At 43.7% G+C, this 21,490-nt stretch overlaps 1 protein-coding gene across 2 annotated transcripts in view; it reads left to right on the top strand.

Annotated features, from left to right (window-relative positions):
- ftcd (formimidoyltransferase cyclodeaminase) overlaps nucleotides 1-21,490 on the top strand; it is an 85,035-nt gene that overhangs the window by 7,754 nt on the left and 55,791 nt on the right. Inside the window, exon 3 of one of the 2 annotated variants that reach the window (XM_068036214.1) lies at nucleotides 15,651-15,834. The exons of the other annotated variant lie outside the window; for it this stretch is intronic. Within the exon in view, the coding sequence (XP_067892315.1) occupies nucleotides 15,651-15,834 (184 nt within the window). The remainder of the gene's footprint in view (nucleotides 1-15,650; nucleotides 15,835-21,490) is intronic. 2 annotated transcript variants of the gene reach the window in all.

Consider the following 21,490-nt stretch of genomic DNA (forward strand, 5'->3'; position numbering starts at 1 on the left):
ATTTACAATCTATACTAGTACGCAGCCTCACAGCTCCAGCGCTCCAGGTTCGATTCTGGGTACTGCCTGTGTGGAGTTTGCAAGTTCTCCCTGTGACTGCGTGGATTTCCGCTAGGTGCTCTCCGGTTTCCTCCCACAGCCAAAGACTTGCAGGTTGATAGATAAATTGGCCGTTGTAAATTGCCCCTAGTGTCAGTAGGTGGTAGGAGAATTGAAGGAAGGTGGGGATGTGGTAGGGCATATGGGATTAATGTAGGATTAGTATAAATGGGTGGTTGATGGTCGGCACAGACTCGGTGGGCCGAAGGGCCTGTTTCAGTGCTGTATCTCTCAATGACTCTATGACTCTAATGACTTGGATGCAGGGATAGAAGGTACTATAGCCAAATTTGCAGATGAGACTAAAATAGGTGGGATTGTAAGTTGCAACAAAGAAATAAGAAATTTACAAATGGATATGGATAGGTTAGGTGAATGGGCCAAAATCTGGCAGATGGTGTTTAACGTGGATAAGTGTGAGGTTATCCATTTTGGTCAGAAGAATAGAAAGGCAAATTATTATCTAAATGGAGAGAAACTTCAGAGTGCGGTGCAGAGGGATCTGGGTGTCCTCGTGCATGATTTGCTGAAAACTAGTATGCAGGTACCGCAGGTAATAAAGGAAGGGAAATGGAATTTTGGCATTTATTGCTAAAGGAATAGAGTATAAATGTAGGGAAATGTTGCTGCAACTGTACAAGGCATTGGTGAGACTGCACCTGGAGTATTGCATCCAGTTTTGGTCCCCTTACTTGAGGAGGGATGCAGTTGCACTGGAGGCAGCTCAGAGGAGGTTCACTAGATTGATTCCAGAGATGAGGGGTTTGTCTTATGAAGAGAGATTGAGCAGTTTAGACCTTTACTCTCTCGAGTTTAGAAGAATGAGAGGAGATCTAAATGAGGTATATAAGATGATTAAGGGGATTGACAAAGTAGATGTAGAGAGGATGTTTCCTCTTGTTGGGCAATCTAGAATGAGAAGTTTTAGGATAAGGGGTAGCAGATTTAAAACAGAGATGAGGAGAAATTATTTCTCTCAAAGGGTCGTGAGTCTGTGGAATTCACTACCCCAAAGTACGGTGGATGTCGGGACATTTAGTAAATTCAAGGAGAAGATAGACAGATTTTTAATTAGTAATGTGTTGAACGGTTATGGAGAACAGGCAGGAAAGTCGAATTGAAGCCGAGATGAGATCAGCCATGATCGCATTGAATGGCGGAGCAGGCTCGAGGGGCTGAATTGCCTACTCCTGCTCCTAGTTCTTGTGTTCTTAAGTTTTATGTTAAGAACATATGATATTATGATCACTATTTCCAAAATTCTCTCCAACTGTGACATTCTCCACTTGACCCACTTTATTCCCCAGGACTAGACCCAAAAATGCCTCCTACTTCATAGGGCAAGAAACACACTGATCAAGAAAATTCCCCTGAACAGACTTCAGAAATTCTTCCCTCCTTCTGGCGTAAACACAAACACTTCCCCCTTCAATATTGGGGTAGTTAAAGGCCCCTATTATCACCATTCCATAGTTCTTGCACCACTTGGTAATTTCTTTGCAAATCTATTCCTCTATCTCCTTCCCATTATTTGGTGGTCTATAAAATATACCAGGCACTGCAACAGCTCCTTTATTGTTTCTCAACTCCAACCAAATAGATTCTGCCTTTGACCCCTCAAATACATTCTCTCTTTCTAGCACTGCGTTCTTTTCCTTAATCAAAACTACTAGCCTTCCTCTTTATTTTTTTCCCTATCTTTTCTGAATACCTTGTATCCAGGCATATTAAGTAGCCAATCCCCTCTTTTTTGAGGCAGGTCTCAGTTATTGCCACTATATCATATTTCCATGTTGCTACTTGTGCCTGCAGCTCACCAACCTTACTAACCACACTTCATGCATTTACAGACATGCATTCCAAATATAACTTCGATCTCTTAATTAATTAATCTGGTTAACGGTTAACAGACGTTTTTCGGACTGGAGGAAGGTTTGTAGTAGAGTTCTTAAGGGTTGATGTTAGGACCCTTGCTGTTCCTGATATGTAAGAACATAAGAAATAGGAGCTGGAGTTGGTCATTCAGCCCCTCGAGCCCGCTCCACCATTCAATGAGATCCTGGCTGATCTTCCACTTCAACACCACTTTCCTGCACTATCCCCATATCCCTTGACGTTTTTAATATATAGAAATCGATTGATCTTTGTCTTGAACTTACTCAACAACTGAGTCTTTACCGCCATCTGGAGCAGAGAATTCCAATGATTCACCAACCTCTGAGTGAAGAAATTCCTCCTCGTCTCAGTCCTAAATGGCCTGCCTCTTATTCTGAGACTGTGTCCCCTGGTTCTAGACCCCTCAGCCAGGGGAAACATCCTTCCTGCATTGACCCTATTAATAACCTAGACTTTGGTGTACAGAGCACAATTTCAAAATTTGCGGATGATACAAGACTTGAAAACATTGTGGACATTGAGGAGGATAGTTTAGAACTTCTGGGCACCACACTTTAGGAAATATATGAAGGCATTGGAAAGACTGCAGAAAAGGTTCACAAGAATGGTTCTGGGATGAGGAACTTCAGTTATGTGGATAGATTGGAGAAGTTGGGACTGTTTTCTTTGGAGAAGAGAAGGTTGAGAGGAGATTTGATAGAGGTGTTCAAAATCATGAGGGGTCTGGACAGGGTAGATAGGGAAAACTGTTCCCATTGGTGGAGGGATCAAGAACGAGAGGGCACAGATTTAAGGTAATTTGGCAAAAGAAGCAATGAGGAAAATCTTCTTCACTCAGCGAGTGGTTAGGATCTAGAATGCACTGCCTGAAAGTGTGGTGGAGGCAGGTTCAATTGAGACATTCAAGAAGGAATTGGATTATTATCTGAAAAGGAATAATGTGCAGGGCTACGGGGAGATGGCTGGGGTGTGGCACGAAGTAAACTGCTCTTTCAGAGAGCCAGCTCGGACACGAAGGGGCGAATAGCCTCCTTCTGTGCTGTAACAATTCTGTGATTCTTTGTATTTTCTATGTTCCCACCAAATTTTGTATTATTTCTAATTCTGTATCTTCCAGAGTGCACAGCCCGCTTAAATTGTTTGTGTGTCCCCGCTCACATGGTAACTTAAAGGGACTGACTTGTGCGCAGCCTGTGCAGGGACTTTTGTGTTGCTGTATTGCCATGTGGCTTAGCTGCTTCCAGAGCCCAACCCATCCATCTGGAACACCCGCCACACAAGTGGCCCCAATTTCCCAGGAATCTGAATCCACCCCGCCTGCACCGTGAGTCTAGCTAAAAATTAACCTGCTATGTCTTCCTATTTCTACTCTTACAGCTAGTGAGTAGGTTGCTGGCATCCACTGTCTACTATTGCAACATTTAAACATAGCCTTCAATGTGATAGTGTATGATTTATTATGGGACAGGATATGTGCGGCAGAGGTTTGGACAAGTGGGAGCTATGGAGATTGGAGGCCAATAAGTAGTAAGGAGTCCAGAGGTGATGGATAAAGTTTCAGCGGGTGGAGGGTCTGAGTTAGAGCTGAAAGTGCACAATGTTGAATAGGTGGCATATTATCCCAGGCCTGTGGATGATGTTGCTGAGGAGCAGAATGTGAATGAGGAAGAGGAAGGGGGACAAGATGAATTCTTGAGGTGGGGAGCGGGGTGGGGGGGGGGGACCCTTCAGAGGCAACAGTTGGAAAGGGAAGCCATTGCGGTGGTCAGGTAGTTAGGGGTGGAACCATGCAAGGGCAATCCCACAGAGCTGGACAACAATGAAGGTTCGGCAGATGATGATGTTGTTCACCATATCAAAGGATGTAGGGAGGTTGAGAATGGACCAAAAGGATTAACACACCACAGATGGTCAGGGCCATCTCACTGGTATGAGCTGGATGGAGGCTGGACTGAAGGGAATTTGAACGCTGAATCTCGGTTCACAAGTGAAGAATGACCACTTGGCAGGATACCAGGACTTAGCCAATTCCCTCAGAATTATATATGAGCAACGAACCAATATCTTCAGGAACGCAGGGTGGAGGTAGAAAATTAGTAGCTAAAAGAGGGGAAAGAAACTGAAGTAGTCTGTATGGAGGAAATTTACTCAGTATCTAACCCATGTTGTACCTACCTTGGGAGCATTTGATGGGACAGTATAGAGGGAGCTTTACTCTGTATCTAACCCATGCTGTATCTGCCCTGGGAGTATTTGATGGGGACAGTGTCGAGGGAGCTTTACTCTATATCTAACCCATCCTGTATCTGCCCTGAGAGTGTTGGAAGGACAGTGTAGAGGGAGCTTTACTCTATCTGGCACTCACCTTTGTGTGTGTGATGCTAATAGTGAATGCCTGAATTCCCCAACACTAGTATCCATTGCAGTAATACATGCAAAGTTTACCAAAGGAGGCTTAATAGCATGTGGTGCAAATCACAAGCACACACTTGGGGGACAGAGGACAAGGAAAGTGACACAATAATGGGCAAACCATAACCCTGGGAAACTTGGAGTTATAAATCAGGGCAGATGCTTAGAGTTGAAGAGTCTGATGGTTTATCTGTAAATGTATTTCTTATACGTTGACAGATCTGACTGCCATATCAGTGAAAATGAAAGAGCATCCTTGACCAGTGTATCTGGAATGCGTTGACATTGATGTGAAAACCTCGGTCTGATAGGTAGTGTTTGTTTTCTGTCTCGGGCTGTGTTGTGCAACTTGTTGACTGAGCTGGTGGAAATGTTACCCTGCCTCTCTCCCCGGCCTTGCAGCCACCGACTGCAGCTTCAGGAATGAATAACCACTCCGGGGAAGGCTATACTAATGGGCACCACTGTTTCTTATTCTTTTTCTTTCATTACCTTTTATTAATAATTTTCTTGTGAAAATTGTGTGCGTTGAGATGAGGGATGTTGTTGCTGGGGAATAGAACACATAAAACCCCTAATTTAACCTAGGGCGAGTGACGAGCATGGGACTGGCAGGCTAGTGATAAAATCAAGGCCATTTTAGCTCCTGAGCTGCATTAACATAGATCAAGCCTGAATCCTGAATGAACCCTGTATCAATGATGAGCAATAATGGGCTAAGATGATTAAATTATGAGGACAGGTTGCATAGACTAGGCTTATATTCCCTTCAGTAAAGAAGGTTATGTTGTGATCGAATTGAGGTGTTTAAGATGATTAAAGAATTTGATAGGGGAGATGGAGAGAAACTATGTCCTCTGGTGGCGGAGTCCAGACCAAGAGACATAGCCTTAAAATTAGAACCACACCATTCAGGGTGATGTCAGGAAGCACTTCTTCACACAAATAGTAGCGGAAATCTTGAATTCTTGCCCTAAAAAGCTGTTGAAGCTGGGGTCAATCGAAAATTCCAAAATTGAGATTGATAAATATTTGTTAGGGAAATGCATTGAGTTATGGAACCAAGGTGGGTAGATGAATTTATGATACAGATCAGCCATGATTTAATTGAATGGCAGAGCAGGCTTAAGAGGCTGAATGTCCGACTCCTATTCCTACATTCCTACGGGCATGACAGGAGACCCAGAGGAATGGTCACCAACAGTCAGGTCAGGATTGGAAAGCCTGAGGCTCTGTTTCCTTGTGAGGCCTGGACGATGACTCCTGCTCCTTCTAGTTCGCAAAGAATCTTTAAAAAAACTGTTAAGTTCTGGTCCTTGATTCTCTTCGCCGCAGTTTTCCTGGGGCACTGTGCCACCCATTCCCCCCAAGCTTAAAATTGAGCCATGGTCTGAATGATGTCATTGAGTCCAGTTCCACAGAGTACTGCTTCTACAGAGTACTAAACTCAGAGAATCTGGTGAATGAAAGAATTTTAAGGGTTTTAAGAGTTGATCTATTTCTAAAATGTAGTTAATATTTGCATTTGGCATTTAACGTAACATGGATGGGCAGCTGAGACCTGATGCTTGCAATTCCTGCTCCATGTGGGAACTTCAGGACACTTCATGTGTCCTGGGGAATATGTGTAGGAAGTAGCTCCAGCTGTTTCAGCTCAAGCTCAGGGTTTCCGAACTTGAGGGGCAAACATCAAACATCCCCACTTCTGACCTGATGGAGGGAAGGTCATTGATGAAGCAGTTGAAGATGGTTGGGCCTAGGACACTATCCTGGGGAACACCTGCAGTGATGTCCTTTAACTGAGATGATTGACTTCCAACAAACATAACCATCTTCCTTTGTGCTAGGTATGACTCCAACCAGCGGAGAGTTTTCGCCCTGATTCCCATTGACTATAGTTTTGCTCGGGCTCCTTGATACCGTACTTGGTCAAATGCTGCCTTTATGTCAAGGGCTGTCACTCTTACCTCATCTTTTGCATTCAGCTTTTTGTCCATGTTTGGACCAAATATTCTTGCACTGGAAGCAGATCAAAGAAGGTTTATTCATTTGATTCTTGGGATGAAGGGGTTGCCTTATGAGAAAAAGTTGAGCAGGTTGGGCCTATACTTATTGGAGTTCAGAAGAATGAGAGGTGAGGGTAGATGCTGAGAGGATGTTTCCCCTTGTGGGGGAATCTAGAACTAGGGGGCACAGTTTCAAAATAAGGGGTCTCCTATTTGAGATGGAGATGAGGAGGAATTTCTTATCTCAGAGGGTCGTTAAACTTTAGAATTCTCTTCCCTAGAGAACTGTGGATATATATTCAAGAATGAGCTAGACAATAAGGAGACCAAAACTGTACGCAGTACTCTAGGTGTGGTCTCATCAATGCCCTGTACAGTTCTAGGAAAATTTCCCTACTTTTATACTCCACCCCCCTTGAAATAAATGCCGACATTCCATTTGCCTTTTTAATTACTTGCTGTACCTGCATGCTAACATTTTGTGTTTTATGTATGAGAATACCCAGATCCTTCTGTATCGCAGCATTCTGCAGTCTCTCTCCATTTTAATAATATTCTGCTTTTCTATTCTTCCCACCAAAGTGGACAAGCTCACATTTTCCCACATTATACTCCATCCGCCAAAATTTTGCCCAACCACTTAACCTATCTATATCATTTTGCAGGCCCCCTCACAACTTGCTTTCCTACGTAGCTTTGTATCATCTGTAAATTTGGCTATAAAATACTCAGTCCCTTCATCCAAACCATTAATATAGATTGGAAGTGCCCAGCACTGATCCCTGTGGCATCCCAACTAGTTACAGTTTGCCAAGTTGAAAATGCCCCATTTATCCTAACTCTCTGTTTCCTGTTAGTTAGCCAATCCTCTATCCATGCTAATATATTACCCCCAACACATGAGCTCTTATCTTGTGCAGTAACCTTTTATGAGGCACCTTATCGAACGCCTTTTGGAAATCCAAATACACTACATCCAACCTCAAAGAATTCTAATAAATTTGTCACAAAACATTTCCCTTTCATAAAACCATATTGACTCTGCCTGATTGCATTGTGATTTTCTAAATGTCCTGCTATTACTTCCTTAATAATGGATTCTAGCATTTTCCCAATGAAGATGTTAGGCTAACTGGCCTGCAGTTCCCCTGCTTTCTGTCTCCCCCTTTCTTGAATAGAGGTGTTACATTTGTGGTTTTCAAATCCGTTGGGACCTTTCCAGAATCTAGGGAATTTTGGAAGATTACAACCAATGCATCCACTATCTCTGCAGATGGTTCTTTTAAGACTCTAGGATGCAGGCCATCAGGTCCAGGGGACTTGTCAGCCTTTAGTCCCATTAGTTTTCCGAGTACTTTTCTCCTGCCTCCCTTTCCCTCGTTTCCCCCACCACCACCACCACCCCCCTACCCCCGTCCCGAATTTCTACTATTATTGGGATGCTTTTAGTGTCTTATACTGTGAAGACAGTATTTTTAATTTCCCAGTCTCATCTTCTAAGGGACCAATGTTTACTTCAGCTACTCTCTTTCTTTTTGTATACTTGTAGAAGCTCTTACTATCTGTTTTTATATTTCTTGCTAGTTTACTCTCATATTCTAATTTTTTCCTCTTTGTTTATTTTAAGTCATCCTTTGTTGGTTTATAAAAATTTCCCAATCTTCTGACCTTCCGTTAATCTTTGCAGCATTGTACGCCTTTTCTTTCAATTTGACACCATCCTTAACTTCCTTCATTTGCCACAGATGGTTCATCCTTCTCATAGATTATTTCTTTTTCAATGGAATATATCGTTGCTGAGAGTTATGAAATATCTCCCTAAATGTCTGCCACTGCTCATCTACCATGTTAACTTTTAACCTATTTTCCCAGTCCACTGTAGCCAACTCTGTCTTCATACCTTTGTAATTGCCTTTATTTAAGTTTAAGACACTAGGTTCAGACCCAGGTTTCTCATCCTCAAACTGAATGTGAAATTCTAGCATGTTGTGATCACTCTTGCCGAGACGATCCTTTACTATGAAGTCATTAATTAATCTTGTCTCATTACACAATACCAGGTCTAAAATAGCCTGTTCCCTGGTTGGTTACAGAATGTATTGCTCTAGGAGACTGTTGTGAATACACTCTATAAACTCCTCCTCAAGGCTACCTTTGCCAATTTGATTTGTCCAGTTGATATGAAGATCAAAATCAACCATGATTATTGCAGCACCTTTCTTACAAGCCCCCGTTATTTCTTGATTTATACTCTGTTCTACGGTGTGGCTACTCTTAGGTGGCCTATAAACTGTACTCACCACATGCTAGTTCTTATCTCCACCCAAACTAATTCTACATCTTGATCTTCTGAGCCAAGTTCATTTCTCGCTACTGTACTGATCTCATCCTTTATTAACAGAGCTACCTCACCTCCTTTTCCTTTCTTCCTATCCTTCTGAAATATCAAATACCCCTGAATATTCAGTTCCCAGCCTTGGTCACTCTGCAACCATGTCTCTGTAATGGCAATCATATCATATCCATTGATTTCTGTTTGCGCAATCAATTCATCCATCTTATTACAAATGCTGTGTGCATTCAGATAAAGAGCCTTTAATTCTGCCTCTTTACCAGTTTTCCCTCCTCTGACCCTATTTGCTGGTGCACTCTTATGTTGTAAGCTCTGTCCCTTCCTGTCACACTCTGGTTATCATTACCTGTATCACTACCCTGCAATATTGTCTTTTCCTTTTTCATTAACTTTCTACATCTCCGCTGATGTGACCTCCCCCCCACCCCCTCACTCACTATTTAGTTTAAAGCCCTGTCTACAGCCCGAGTTATGTAATTTGCAAGGACACTGGTCCCAGTGTGTTTCAAGTGAAGCCCGCCCCTACAGTACAGTTCCCTCTTTCACCAGTACTAGTGCCAGTGCCCCATGAATTGAAATCCATTTCTCCCACACCAACCTTTGAGCCATGCATTCAACTCTCTGATCTTATTTACCCTATAGCAATTTGCTTGTGACTCAGGTAGTAATTCAGAGATTATTATCTTTGTAGTTCTGCTTTTTAATTTAGCCCTTAGCTACTCATACTCCCTCTCTTTCTTAGAAACTCTTTCTTTGTTCTATCATTTTTGTTGGTACCCACATGCACCACGACAACTGGATCCTTACCCTCCCACTGCAAGTTCTTCCTCAGCCCCGAGGAGATGTCCCCCTGCACCATGGTGCTGTGGTCAGTTTGCTCATTCTCCCTCCAGTCCCTGCTCTTGTCCACACAGGTTGCAAGAACCATAGAAAAGTTACAGCACAGAAAGAGGCCATTCAGCTCATCGTGTCTGCGTCGGCTGAAAAAACTAGCCGCCCATTCTAATCCCACCTTCCAGCACCTGGTCTGTCACCTTGCAGGTTACAGCACTTCAGCTGCAGGTCCAGGTACCTTTCAAATGAGTTGAGGACAATCGAATCTGCTGAAGTGTGAGGGCTGAGGCTCCTCCATTGCTACCTTCTCGATGCCCATACCTGCCTCATTTGTAGTCACAGCCTCCTATCCTTGACCATGGACCAAATCTGAAGTAGCTAACCTAAAGGACATAACTGCCTCCTGGAATAAAGTGTCCAGGTAACTTTCTTCCTCCCTGATGCATCGTAGTGTCCGACTGTCTGAATTCAGCTCATTGACTCTGAGCCGAAGTTCCTTGAGCTGCAGACACTTACTGCAGACACTTACTGCAGATGTGGTCACTGTGGGTCACACTGGTGTCCACCAGCTCCCACATCCTAGAGCTGCAACACATCACCTGCCCTAACACCTCTATTGTAGTTTGTTTAACTAATTAGAGTTTCAGAGTTAGGGGATTACTTAATGATCATTAGTAGTTATATTAAGTAGTTTAACTAGTTAAGCTACAAATTTAATACAATACTTATATAATACAATACGATACTAGTTCAAACTACTGGCCCAGTTTGGAGAAAATAAAAGAAACCTTAAAACTCACCAACCAATCACCTACCTGCTTACCTAATTAATGCCTCTGGAATTCAGTTCTCACATCTCGCTGTATCCCGCTCCCTCCCTCAGATCACTCTTTGTTCTGTAAAAAACTAGAACAGCACCTCATCCCTCACTGCACTGACTTCCCTCATTCACTCTGTCAAAGCCTAAACTGGACTTGGTGCTACTTACTCATCTTATCAGCTGGTAGGGCTGAGTAACTTCATGACAGCACCAGTTCAGAGGCTTCTGGCACACACAGACATTGCCCTTTCCAACATGGGAAGCGATGGAAGTAGCTAGAGGTGCAGTGCGGACCATTTGGTGGACCTCCAGCTTCCATCTCCAGCAGTGGTATGGATCCGAATTCCGTTATTTATAAAACCTAGAATTGGGACGGATTGCAGCTCAACAGGACTGGGATCAATGTCGTCACGGGGAGGTTCATTAGTGTGGTTGGGAGGGTTTAAAATTAATTGGCAGGAGGATGGGCACCAGAAGATGAAAGTGAAAAAGAGGAATGTGTTGGATAATGTGTTGGATAGTTCGAGAAAAATAAATATTAGATATGAGCAGACTGAAAAGGGGTAAGGTGAATGCAAAGACAATGGATGTATGTAAATGCACAAAGTGTGGTGAATAAGGTTGGTGAGCTACAAGTACAAATAGCCAGGTGGGAATATGATGTGGAGCCAATAACGGCAATGTGGTTTAAAAATAGTGAGGACTGGGTGCTTAATGGACACGAATATAAAGTGTTCAGAAAAAATAGAGAAGGACGAAAGGGAGGTGGGGTGGCAGTTCTGACTAGGGAAGTCATTGTAGTGTTGGAAAGAGAGGATGGTCATTGAGGGGCAAAGACAAAATCCATTTGATTAGAGTTGAGAAGCAAAAAGGGTATGATCACACTACTGGGTGTATTCGATAGAACTCCAAATAGTGACAGAGAGAGAGAGAGAGAGAGGGGTACATCTGCAGGGAAATCACAGAAATGTGCAAGAACTACAGAGTGGTGATAATGGGGGACTTTAATAACCCAAATATCGATCGAATAATGTTAGTGGAAAGGGAAAGGAGGGGGGAGGAATTACTCAAATGTGTTCAGGAGAACTTCCTTGATCAGTATGTTCTCAGCCCAACTAGAAAGGAGGCATAAAATAAAAGCAAAATACTGCGGATGCTGGAAATCTGAAATAAAAACAAGAAATGCTGGAAATACTCAGGAGGTCTGGCAGCATCTGTGGAGAGAGAAGCAGAGTTAACGTTTCAGGTCAGTGACCTTTCATCTGATTCTCTCTCCACAGATACTGCCAGACCTGCTGAGTATTTCCAGCATTTCTTGTTAGAAAGGAGGCATTGCTGGATCTGGTGCTGGGGAATGAGGTGGGCCAGGTGGACCAAGTGTCTGTGTTGGGAGTACTTGGGTGAGAGTGACCATCGTATCATAAGTTTTAGGCTTGTAATACAGAATAGCAAGAAATGATATGGTAGAACAGGTAGATTGGACAAAGGCTTATTTCAATGTGATGCGATGGGATCTAGATGGGATAAAATGGAACCAAAGACTGACAGAAGAAACAGGGAATGGAACAATGGGTTATTTTTAAGGAAGAGATGCTTCAGGTACAGGCTAGGTATATTCCAACAAGGGTGAAAAGAGGAGAATCAACAACAGGAATGTTTAGATGATGAGGAAGATAGAGAACATGATGAAACAAAAAAAAGAGAGTGTAAGATGTCAGGTGAATTCTTCAAGTGAGAACCAGGCTAAATACAATAAGTTGAGAGGGGAAGTAAAGAGGGAAACAAGACTGGCAAAAAGAGAATGTGAGAATAGAATGGCAGTTAACATAAAAGGAACCCAAAAATCTTCTACCAGCATGTAAATAGTAAGTGGGTAGTAAGAGGTGGAGTGGGGCCGATTAGGAACAAAGAGAGTAATATATGCTTAGAGGCACAAGGCAAGGCTAGAATGAATACTTTGTATCGGTGTTTACTAAGGAAAAGGAATTTGACAAAAGGCCAGAGGATTGGAGAGTGGCAAATGTGACACGCTTAACCAGGAAAGGTTGTAAGCACAGTCCTAGCAACTATAGGCCAGTCAGTTTAACATCAGTGGTGGGTAAGGTTTTAGAAACAATAATCAGGAAAAAAATCAATAAGCACTTGAAGAGGTTTGAATTAATTAAGGATAACCAGCATGTATTTGTAAAAGGCAGATCATGCTTGACTAATTTAATTGAATTTTTTAAATGAAGTAACAGAGAAGGTTGATGAAGGGAATGTGGTGGATGTTGTCTATATGGATTTTAAGAAAGTGTTTGATAAGGTACCACATAAATGGCTGGTGTGCAAAATTGAGGCTCATGGAATAGGAGGGTCAATGTCCAATTGGATAAAAGATTGGCTTAAGGACAGAAAACAGTGAGTCATGGTAAATGGTTGTTTTTCAGACTAGAGGATAGTAGACAGTGGTGTTCCCCAACAGTCAGTGCTAGGACCGTTGCTTTTTCATACAGACACGTGTGAGGTGATGCATTTTGGAAGAAGGTTTAGGGAGAGGCAATATCGACTTGATGGCACAGTTCTAAAGAGTGTGCAGGAACAGAGGGACCTGGGGGGTGCATGTGAATTGATCTTTGAATGTGGCAGGACACATTGAGAGAGTGGTTAGCAAAGTATTTGGGATCTTGGGCTTCATAAACAGAGGCATAGACTACAAAAGCAGAGAAGGTATGCTGAACCTTTATAAAGCTGTAGTTAGGCTCCAACTAGAGTATTGTGTCCAGTTCTGGTCACCACACTAGAGGAAGGATGTGAGGGTCCTTGAGAGGGTACAGAGGAGATTTACCAGAATGGTTCCGGGGCTGGGGGACTTCAGTTACAAGGTTAGGTTGGAAAAGCTGGTGTTATTCTCCCTCTCTCGAGCAGTGCATTCCAGATCCTACCACTCACTGTGTAAAAATGTTTTTCCTCATGTCGCCTTTGGCTGTTTTGCCATTCACCTTAAATCGATGTCCTCTGGTTCTCAGTCCTTCCATTAATGGGAACACTTTTTCCTTATTGATTCTGTCCCGACCCCTCATGATTTTGAACACCTCAATCAGATCTCTTCTTAATCTTCTCTGCTTTAATGAGAATGACTCCAGCGTCTTCAACCTATCCATGTAACTAAAGTCCTTCATCCCTGGAACCATTCCTGTAAATCTTTTCTGCACCCTCTCAAATACTTTCACATTCTTCCTAAAGTGTAGTTCCCAGAATTGGACACAATGCTTCAAGTGAGGACGAATTGCTGTTTTATAAAGGTTTGCCATAACTTCCTTGCATTTAGTTTAGTTTAGAGATACAGCACTGAAACAGGCCCTTCGGCCCACCGAGTCTGTGCCGACCATCAATCACCCATTTATACTAATCCTACACTAATCCCATATTCCTACTACACCCCCACCTGTCCCTATATTTCCCTACCACCTACCTACACTAGGGGCAATTGTTAATGGCCAATTTACCTATCAACCTGCAAGTCTTTGGCATATGGGAGGAAACCGGAGCACCCGGAGGAAACCCACGCAGACACAGGGAGGACTTGCAAACTCCACAAAGGCAGTACCCAGAATTGAACCCGGGTCGCTGGAGCTGTGAGGCTGCGGTGCTAACCACTGCCCCACTATGCCGATGTCTCTATTTATAAAGCCCAGGATCTCGTATGCTTCATTAACCGCTTTCTCAGCCTGTCCTGCCACCTTCAGTGTTCTGTGTACATATACCCCCAGGTTCCTCAGCTTCTGCACCTCCTTTAGAATTGTATCCTTTATTTTATATTACCTCTCCTTGTTCCTCCTACCAAAATTGATCACTTCATACCTTCCATCTGCCACGTGTTTGCTCATTCCACCAGCCTATCTATGTCTTCTTGAAGTTTATCACTATCCTCCTCACAGTTCACAATACTTCCAAGTTTTGTGTCACATGCAAATTTTGAAATTGTGCCCTGTACACCCAAGTCTAGGTCATTAATATAGATCAAGAAAAGCAGTGGTCCCAACACCGACCCCTGGGGAACCCCACTGTATACCTTCCTGCAGTCCGACAAACAACCGGGAATTGGATAACTACATTTATATAAATGCCTAAATGTTGGAAACATTTACAAGGCTCTGGGAAACAGCAGGGGAGTGGCACTAATTCGATAGCTCTTTCAAGGAGCTGGTACAGACATGATGCGCCAAGTGCCCTACTTCTGTGTTATATGATACTATTCTATGATTCTATTCATCTAAGGAACTCCAGCTTTTCCTGTATCTACTTGATTTCTTGGGAGAAGTGTGAGGTGATGCATTTTGGGAGGACTGACAAGGCAAGGGAATATACAATGGATGGTAGGACCCTAGGAAGTACAGAGGGTCAGAGGGACCTTGGTGTACTTGTTCATAGATCACTGAAGGCAGTAGCACAGGTAGATAAGGTGGTTAGGAAGGCATATGGAATACTTGCCTTTATTAGCCGAGGCATAGAATATAAAGCAGGGAGGTTATGATGGAGCTGTATAAACTGCTAGTTAGGCCACAGCTGGAGTACTGTGTACAGTTCTGGTCCCGACACTATAGGAAGGATGTGATTGCACTGGAGAGGGTGCAGAAGAGATTCACCAGGATGTTGCCTGGGGGCTGGAGCATTTCAGCTATGAAGAAATACTGGATAGGCTAGGGTTGTTTTCCTTAGAGCAGAGAAGGCTGAGGGGGGGACCCAATTGAGGTATACAAAATTATGAGGGGCATAGATAGGTTAGATAGGAAGAAACTTTTTCCCTTCGCAGAGGTGTCAATAACCAGGGGGCAGAGATTTAAGGCAGGAGGTTTAGAGGTGATTTGAGGAAAAAACTTTTTCACCCAGAAGGTGTTTGGAATCTGGAATGCACTGCCTGAAGGGGTGGTAGAGGCAGGAACCCTCACAACATTTAAGATGTATTTAGATGATCACTTGAAACGCCATAGCATACAAGGCTACGGACCAACTGATGGAAAATGGGATTAGAATAGATAGGCTTGATGGCCGATGCAGACACGATGGGCCGAAGGGCCTGTTTCTGTGCTGTGTAATTCTATGATTCTATGACTCTATGAGAGTATGTCTAGTTTGTATACTAGTCATCTCCTCCTTGAAAGTTCCACATTGTTTTTGCACTGTTTTACCTGTAAACATTTCTCGTTGTGCCTCTAAATAAGTAGGTTTCCTGAATTCTCACTGGTAGGTTATTGATGCCATTGCTGATGCCATTTCACGGACTGATGGCTGCTCACTGTTGGACGTGGATCCTGGTCACTCCACCAATCGGACTGTTTATACATTTGTTGGCTCTCCAGAGGCTGCTGTGGAAGGGGCATTGAATGCTGCGCAGGTGGCCTTTCAACTCATTGACATGACGACACACAGAGGTGAGGTAGTGAGTCACTTGTGGGAAGGTCAGACAAATTTTGAGGTCTGCTCTCTTGTTGAGCACGGTACATCAATGCTAAAACAGACGGGGAGCTCAGTTTTGTCGGGTTCAATGAAACTGCAGCAGTCTATGCAATCTATAGTGGTGTTTACAATTATTGCTGTTGTCAGTCCCTCGAAATGAGGATGATGTCTGCAAGGCTTCATGATTTGTGTGTCCTCAGATGACTCAGCAGCCCAATCCTAGAGCCACAGTTCTTCGGCAGAGCGGACAGGAGTTGCCCTGAGGAAGGGGGATTCTTAAGCTAGGGTCCTGTTTTCTCTCCTTTCCACTTTCGCTGTTTTTCCACAGCAAGGTTTATGTGGTCAGTTTCTGACTATATTGCGGCCTGTTGGATGAGGCACTGCCACATGATACGATTTGTGGCAAATTGCTCCAACACACCGATTTCAATTTGTCCCCTTATCAATGAGGCCTTCAGAATGTCCTTAAAATGCTTTCTCTGTCCTCCTTGAGATCAGGTGCTATCCTTAAGTTGTGAGAAGAGGATCTGCTTTGGAAGCCGATTATTTGACATGTGGATGCAATGTCCAAACCAGCGGAGCTGATTTCACATAATCAATGCTTGTGATGCTGGAGGAATTGGCTTTAGTGCGGATGCTGGAGTTCGTCTGTCTTCCCTTTTGACTTTGAGTATCCTGCAGAGACACCGCTGGTGGAAATTCTCCATTGACCGGAGGTGCCTTTGTTAGTTGACCCAAGTCTCACTGCCATATAGAAGAGTGCTGACGACAACAGTGTTGTAGATTAAACCCTTTGTCCCCTTTTGGAGATCACTGTTGTTGACGACCCAGTTGCGCAATTTTTGGAAGGCTGCAATGGCACAGCCGATTCTGTGCTGGATCTCCACTTTGATGGTGACTTTTTGAGAAAGGCCGCTGCCAAGGCATGGGAAATGTTCAGTGACTTCTAAAGTCTCCCCATAAATAGCAATAGCTGGAGATGCTTGTCCAGGGGATGGCTGCCGGAGGATTTTGTTCTTGCTGATGTTGAGTGAGAAACCAACCCTTTTGTATGCAGAGTTGAAGAGGTTAAGGGTAGTCTGAATGTCTCTTGTAGTGTGGGCCACAACTGCATAGTCGTCTACATATTGTAAGTCGTGAATATATTGGAGGGTTACCCTAGGCTTGGTTCTCAGTCTATTGAGGTTGAAAATCTTCCCGTCAAGTCGGAACACAATCGTGACCCCTTGTGGAAGTTGGTCGTGAATGAGTTCCATGACCAGGCTGAGGTAAATAGTGAAGAGAGTTAACAGAATCAGACGGCCTTGCTTGACGCTCGTCTGGATACGAAAGGGCTTGGTCTCCAATCCATTGCAAAGGACGGTTGCTGTCACACTGTCATACTGTCATAGAAACATAGAACATAGGAGCAGGAGTAGGCCATTCGGCCCTTCGAGCCTGCTCCGCCATTCATTATGATCATGGCTGATCATCCAACTCAGTAACCTGTTCCCGCTTACTCCCCTTATCCTTTGATCCCTTTCGCCCCAAGAGCTATATCTAACTCCTTATTGAAAACATACAATGTTTTGGCCTCAACTGCTTTCTATGGTAGCAAAATCCACTGGTTCACCACTCTCTGGGTGAAGAAATTTCTCCTCATCTTGAAAGGTTTACCCCGTATCCTTAGACTATGACCCCTGGTTCTGGACTCCCCCACCATCGGGAACATCCTTCCTGCATCTACCCTGTCAAGTCCTATTAGAATTTTAATAGGGTTCTATGAGATCCCCCCTCACTCTTCTGACCTCCAGCGAATATAATCCTAACTGACTCAATCTCTCCTCATACGTCAGTCCCACCATCCCAGGAATCAGTCTGGTAAACTTTCGCTGCACTCCCTCTGAGGCAAGACCATCCCTCCTCCAATAAGGAGACCAAAACTGCACACAATATTCCAGGTGTGGCCTCACCAAGGCCCTGATTAATTGCAGAAAGACATCCCTGCTCCTGTACTTGAATCCTCTCACTATGAAGGCCAACATACCATTTACCTTTTTTACCGCCTGTTGGAACTGCATGCTTACCTTCAGCGACTGGTGTACGAGAACACCCAGGTCTCACTGCATATTCCCCTCTCTCAGTTTATAGCCATTCAGATAATAATCTGCCTTCCTGCTTTTGCTACCAAAGTGGATAACCTCACATTTATCCACATTATACTGCATCGGCCATGCATTAGCCCACTCACTCAACTTGTCCAAATCACCCTGAAGCCTCTCTGCATCCTCCTCACAACTCACCCTCCCACCCAGTTTTGTCTCATCTGCAAATTTGGAGATATTACATTTAGTTTCCTCATCTAAATCATTAATGTATATTGTGAATAGCTGGGGGTCCTAGCACCGATCCCTGCGGTACCCCACTAGTCACTGCCTGTCATTCGGAAAAAGACCCATTTATCCCTACTCTTTGTTTGCTGTCTGCCAACCAATTTTCTATCCATCGCAATGCACTACCCACAATCCCATGCGCTTTAATTTTACAAGCTAATCTCTTATGTGGGACTTTGTCAAAAGCCTTCTGAAAGTCCAAATAAACCACATTCACTGGCTCCCCCTCATCAACTCTACTCGTTACATCCTCGAAGAATTCTAATAGATTTGTCAAGCATGATTTCCCTTTTGTAAATCCATGCTGACTCTGCCCCAATTCTACCACTGTTCTCCAAGTGCTCTGCTATAAAATCTTTGATGATGGACTCTAGAATTTTCCCCACTACCGACATCAGGCTGACTGATCTATAATTCCGTTTTCTCTCTACCTCCCTTCCTCCCTTTTTAACTGTTATGCAGAAGAACTTTCCAAAGGGCTTCGCGATTGATGGAGTAAAATGCCTTTGACAGATCAATAAAGACCATGTAGGGCTGTTCCTATTTTCTCATTTTGATGGTGTAGTACTTTGAAGAGCTATCAGGAAATGCTCAGGAAATAGAGAGTGAGCAAGGATTGCTTTGAGGATGGTGCTGGGTATGAGTGGGAGCAGGGCCTGAAGGCTTGGACTGAGGCCTGTTTGGGGGCAGTCAGGAACTTATAAGAATATAGGAACTAGAGTTGGCCATTTAGCTCTTCAAGCCAGATCATGGCTGATCTGTGACCTAACTCCAGATACCTGCTTTTGCCCCATACCCTTAACAACTTTGGATAACAAAAATCTATCAATATCATTTTTAAAATTAACCATTAAGCTAGCATCACTTGCCATTTGCAGAAGAGAGTTCCAAACTTCCACCACCCTTATGGTTATGATGCTTACCTACTAACTTTGTATCTACCTGCAGAACTGAAGGAAAAGAATTCTTCTGTGTAGCTTGATGTTTCACTTGAATTGAATGGGCATTTTTAAAAATTCTTTCATGGGATGTGGGCGTCACTGGCCAGGCCAGCATTTATTGCCCATCCCTACTTGCCCTTGAGAAGGTGGTGGTGAGCTGTCTTCTTGAACCGCTGCAGTCCTTGTTGTGTAGGTATACCCTGTAGGTATACAGTGCTGTTAGGAAGGGAGTTCCAGGATTTTGACCCAGCAACAGTGAAGGAACGGCAATATAGTTCTAAGTCAGGATTGTGTATGGCTTGGAGGGGAACTTGCAGGTGATGGTGTTCCATTGCATCTGCTGCCCTTGTCCTTCCAGATGATAGAGGTCGAGGGTTTGGAAGGTGCTGTCGAAGGAGGCTTTGAGTTGCTGCAGTGCCTCTTGTAGATGGTACACACTGCTGCCACTGTCTGCCAGTGGTGGAGAGAGTGAATATTGAAGATGATGAATGGGGTGATGATCAAGTGGGCTGCTTTGTCCTGGATGGTGTTGAGCTTCTTGAGTGTTGTTGGAGCTGCGCTCATTCAGGCAAGTGGAGAGTATTCCATCACACTCCTGACTTGTGCCTTGTGGATGGTGGACAGGCTTTGGGGAGTCAGGAGGTGAGTTACTCACCTCAGGATTCCTAGCGTCTGATCTGCTCTTGTAGCCACGGTATTTATATGGCTACTCCAGTTCAGTTTCTGGTCAATGGTAACCCCCAGGATGTTAATAGTGGGGCATTCAGCGATGGTAATGTTGTTGAATGTAAAGAGTTGATAGTTCGATTCTCTTTTGTTGGAGATGGTCATTGCCTGTCACTTGTGTGATTCAAATGTAACTTGCCACTTATCAGCCCAAACCTGAATGTTGCCCGGGTCATGCTGCATCTGGACAAGGACTGCTTCAGTATCTGAGGAGTCACGAATGGTGCTGAACATTGTGCAATCATCAGTGAACATCCCCACTTCTGCCCTTATGATGGAGGGAAGGTCATTGATGAAGCAGCCAAAATGTTTGGGCCTAGGACACTGCCCTGAGGAACTCCTGCAGTGATGTCCTGGGGCTTAGATGATTGACCTCCAGCAACCACAACCATCTTCCTTTGTGCTAAGTATGACTCTAACCAGTGGAGAGTTTTCCCCTGATTCCCATTGACTTAAATTTTGCTCGGGCTCCTTGATGCCAAAATTGGCCAAATGCTGACTTGACGTCAAGGGCAGTAACTCTCACCTCACCTCTTAAATTTAGCTCTTTTGTCCATGTTTGGATCAAGGCTGTAATGAGGTCAGGAGCTGAGTGGCTCTGGCAGAACCCAAACTGAGCATCAGTTAGCAAGGTGTAAGTGCCACTAGATAGCACTGTTGACGACACCTTCCATTGTTTAATATATATAATATGGAAGAGAGGAATTTAATTCTTTGGGTCAGTTTCAATTTTAATTTGTACGTCCAAGGACCTTCAAGTAGCATATATGAATGAGGGTCCTGCCTCAAACAGGTAGAGGCCCCAGAACAGTGCAATAAGCACATCACTGAGATCTTTGGGCCATTGCTGCCACACTCCCACTAAGCAGTGTGACCTAAAGTCTGCTCTTATGCAAGATTGGACCATCTGACCCCAGTTTCTGATTTTACATCAGGAAGTGGGAATTAGCAAAAATGTTACAATGCATGCGTAATTGGTTGGCTGATGGAACCCAGAAGGTGTTGGTGCAGGGGTTGTCATCAGCCTGGGAGAATGCCACCAGTGGAGCTCTACAGGCGGCTGTTTTAGGACCTCTTTTGTTTAATATCCTCTTAAATGAGCTGGAGCTAGGAATAACAAACAGAGAATTTAAATATACTTGGCAGATGAAATTCACTATGGGAAAAAAGCAAAATGCTTCATGTAGGAACAAAAAGGGACTATTCAAACAGATTGAAAACAATGTGGATGGAAAATGAAAGATCATGGAAGGCTAATTGAAAAATTGAAACTTTCGCCAACAGTGGCAGTCAGTAAAGCAAATCAGATGTTGTGCTGAAATAGTGAGGTAATCCTGCCACTTTATAAATCATTGGTGCAACTGCGCTGAGTAAACTGTGTGCAGTTTAGATTGCCGGAGTACCAAAAGGATATTGCAGCTATAGAAGATAGCAACTAGAGTGGGTGAGGTGACGGAGGGGTGATTATTGCAAATTAGGCATGTTCTCAGTGGAAAAGAGAGAGGTGATATGATTGCTGTTATTAGAATTCTAAAGGGATAGAATTATGTAGACCATGACAAGCTATTTCACCTTGTTCTGAAGTGTAGAAC

This window comes from Heterodontus francisci, chromosome 7, assembly GCF_036365525.1.
Source record: "Heterodontus francisci isolate sHetFra1 chromosome 7, sHetFra1.hap1, whole genome shotgun sequence".
In the NCBI taxonomy this organism is placed as follows: Eukaryota; Metazoa; Chordata; class Chondrichthyes; order Heterodontiformes; family Heterodontidae; genus Heterodontus; species Heterodontus francisci.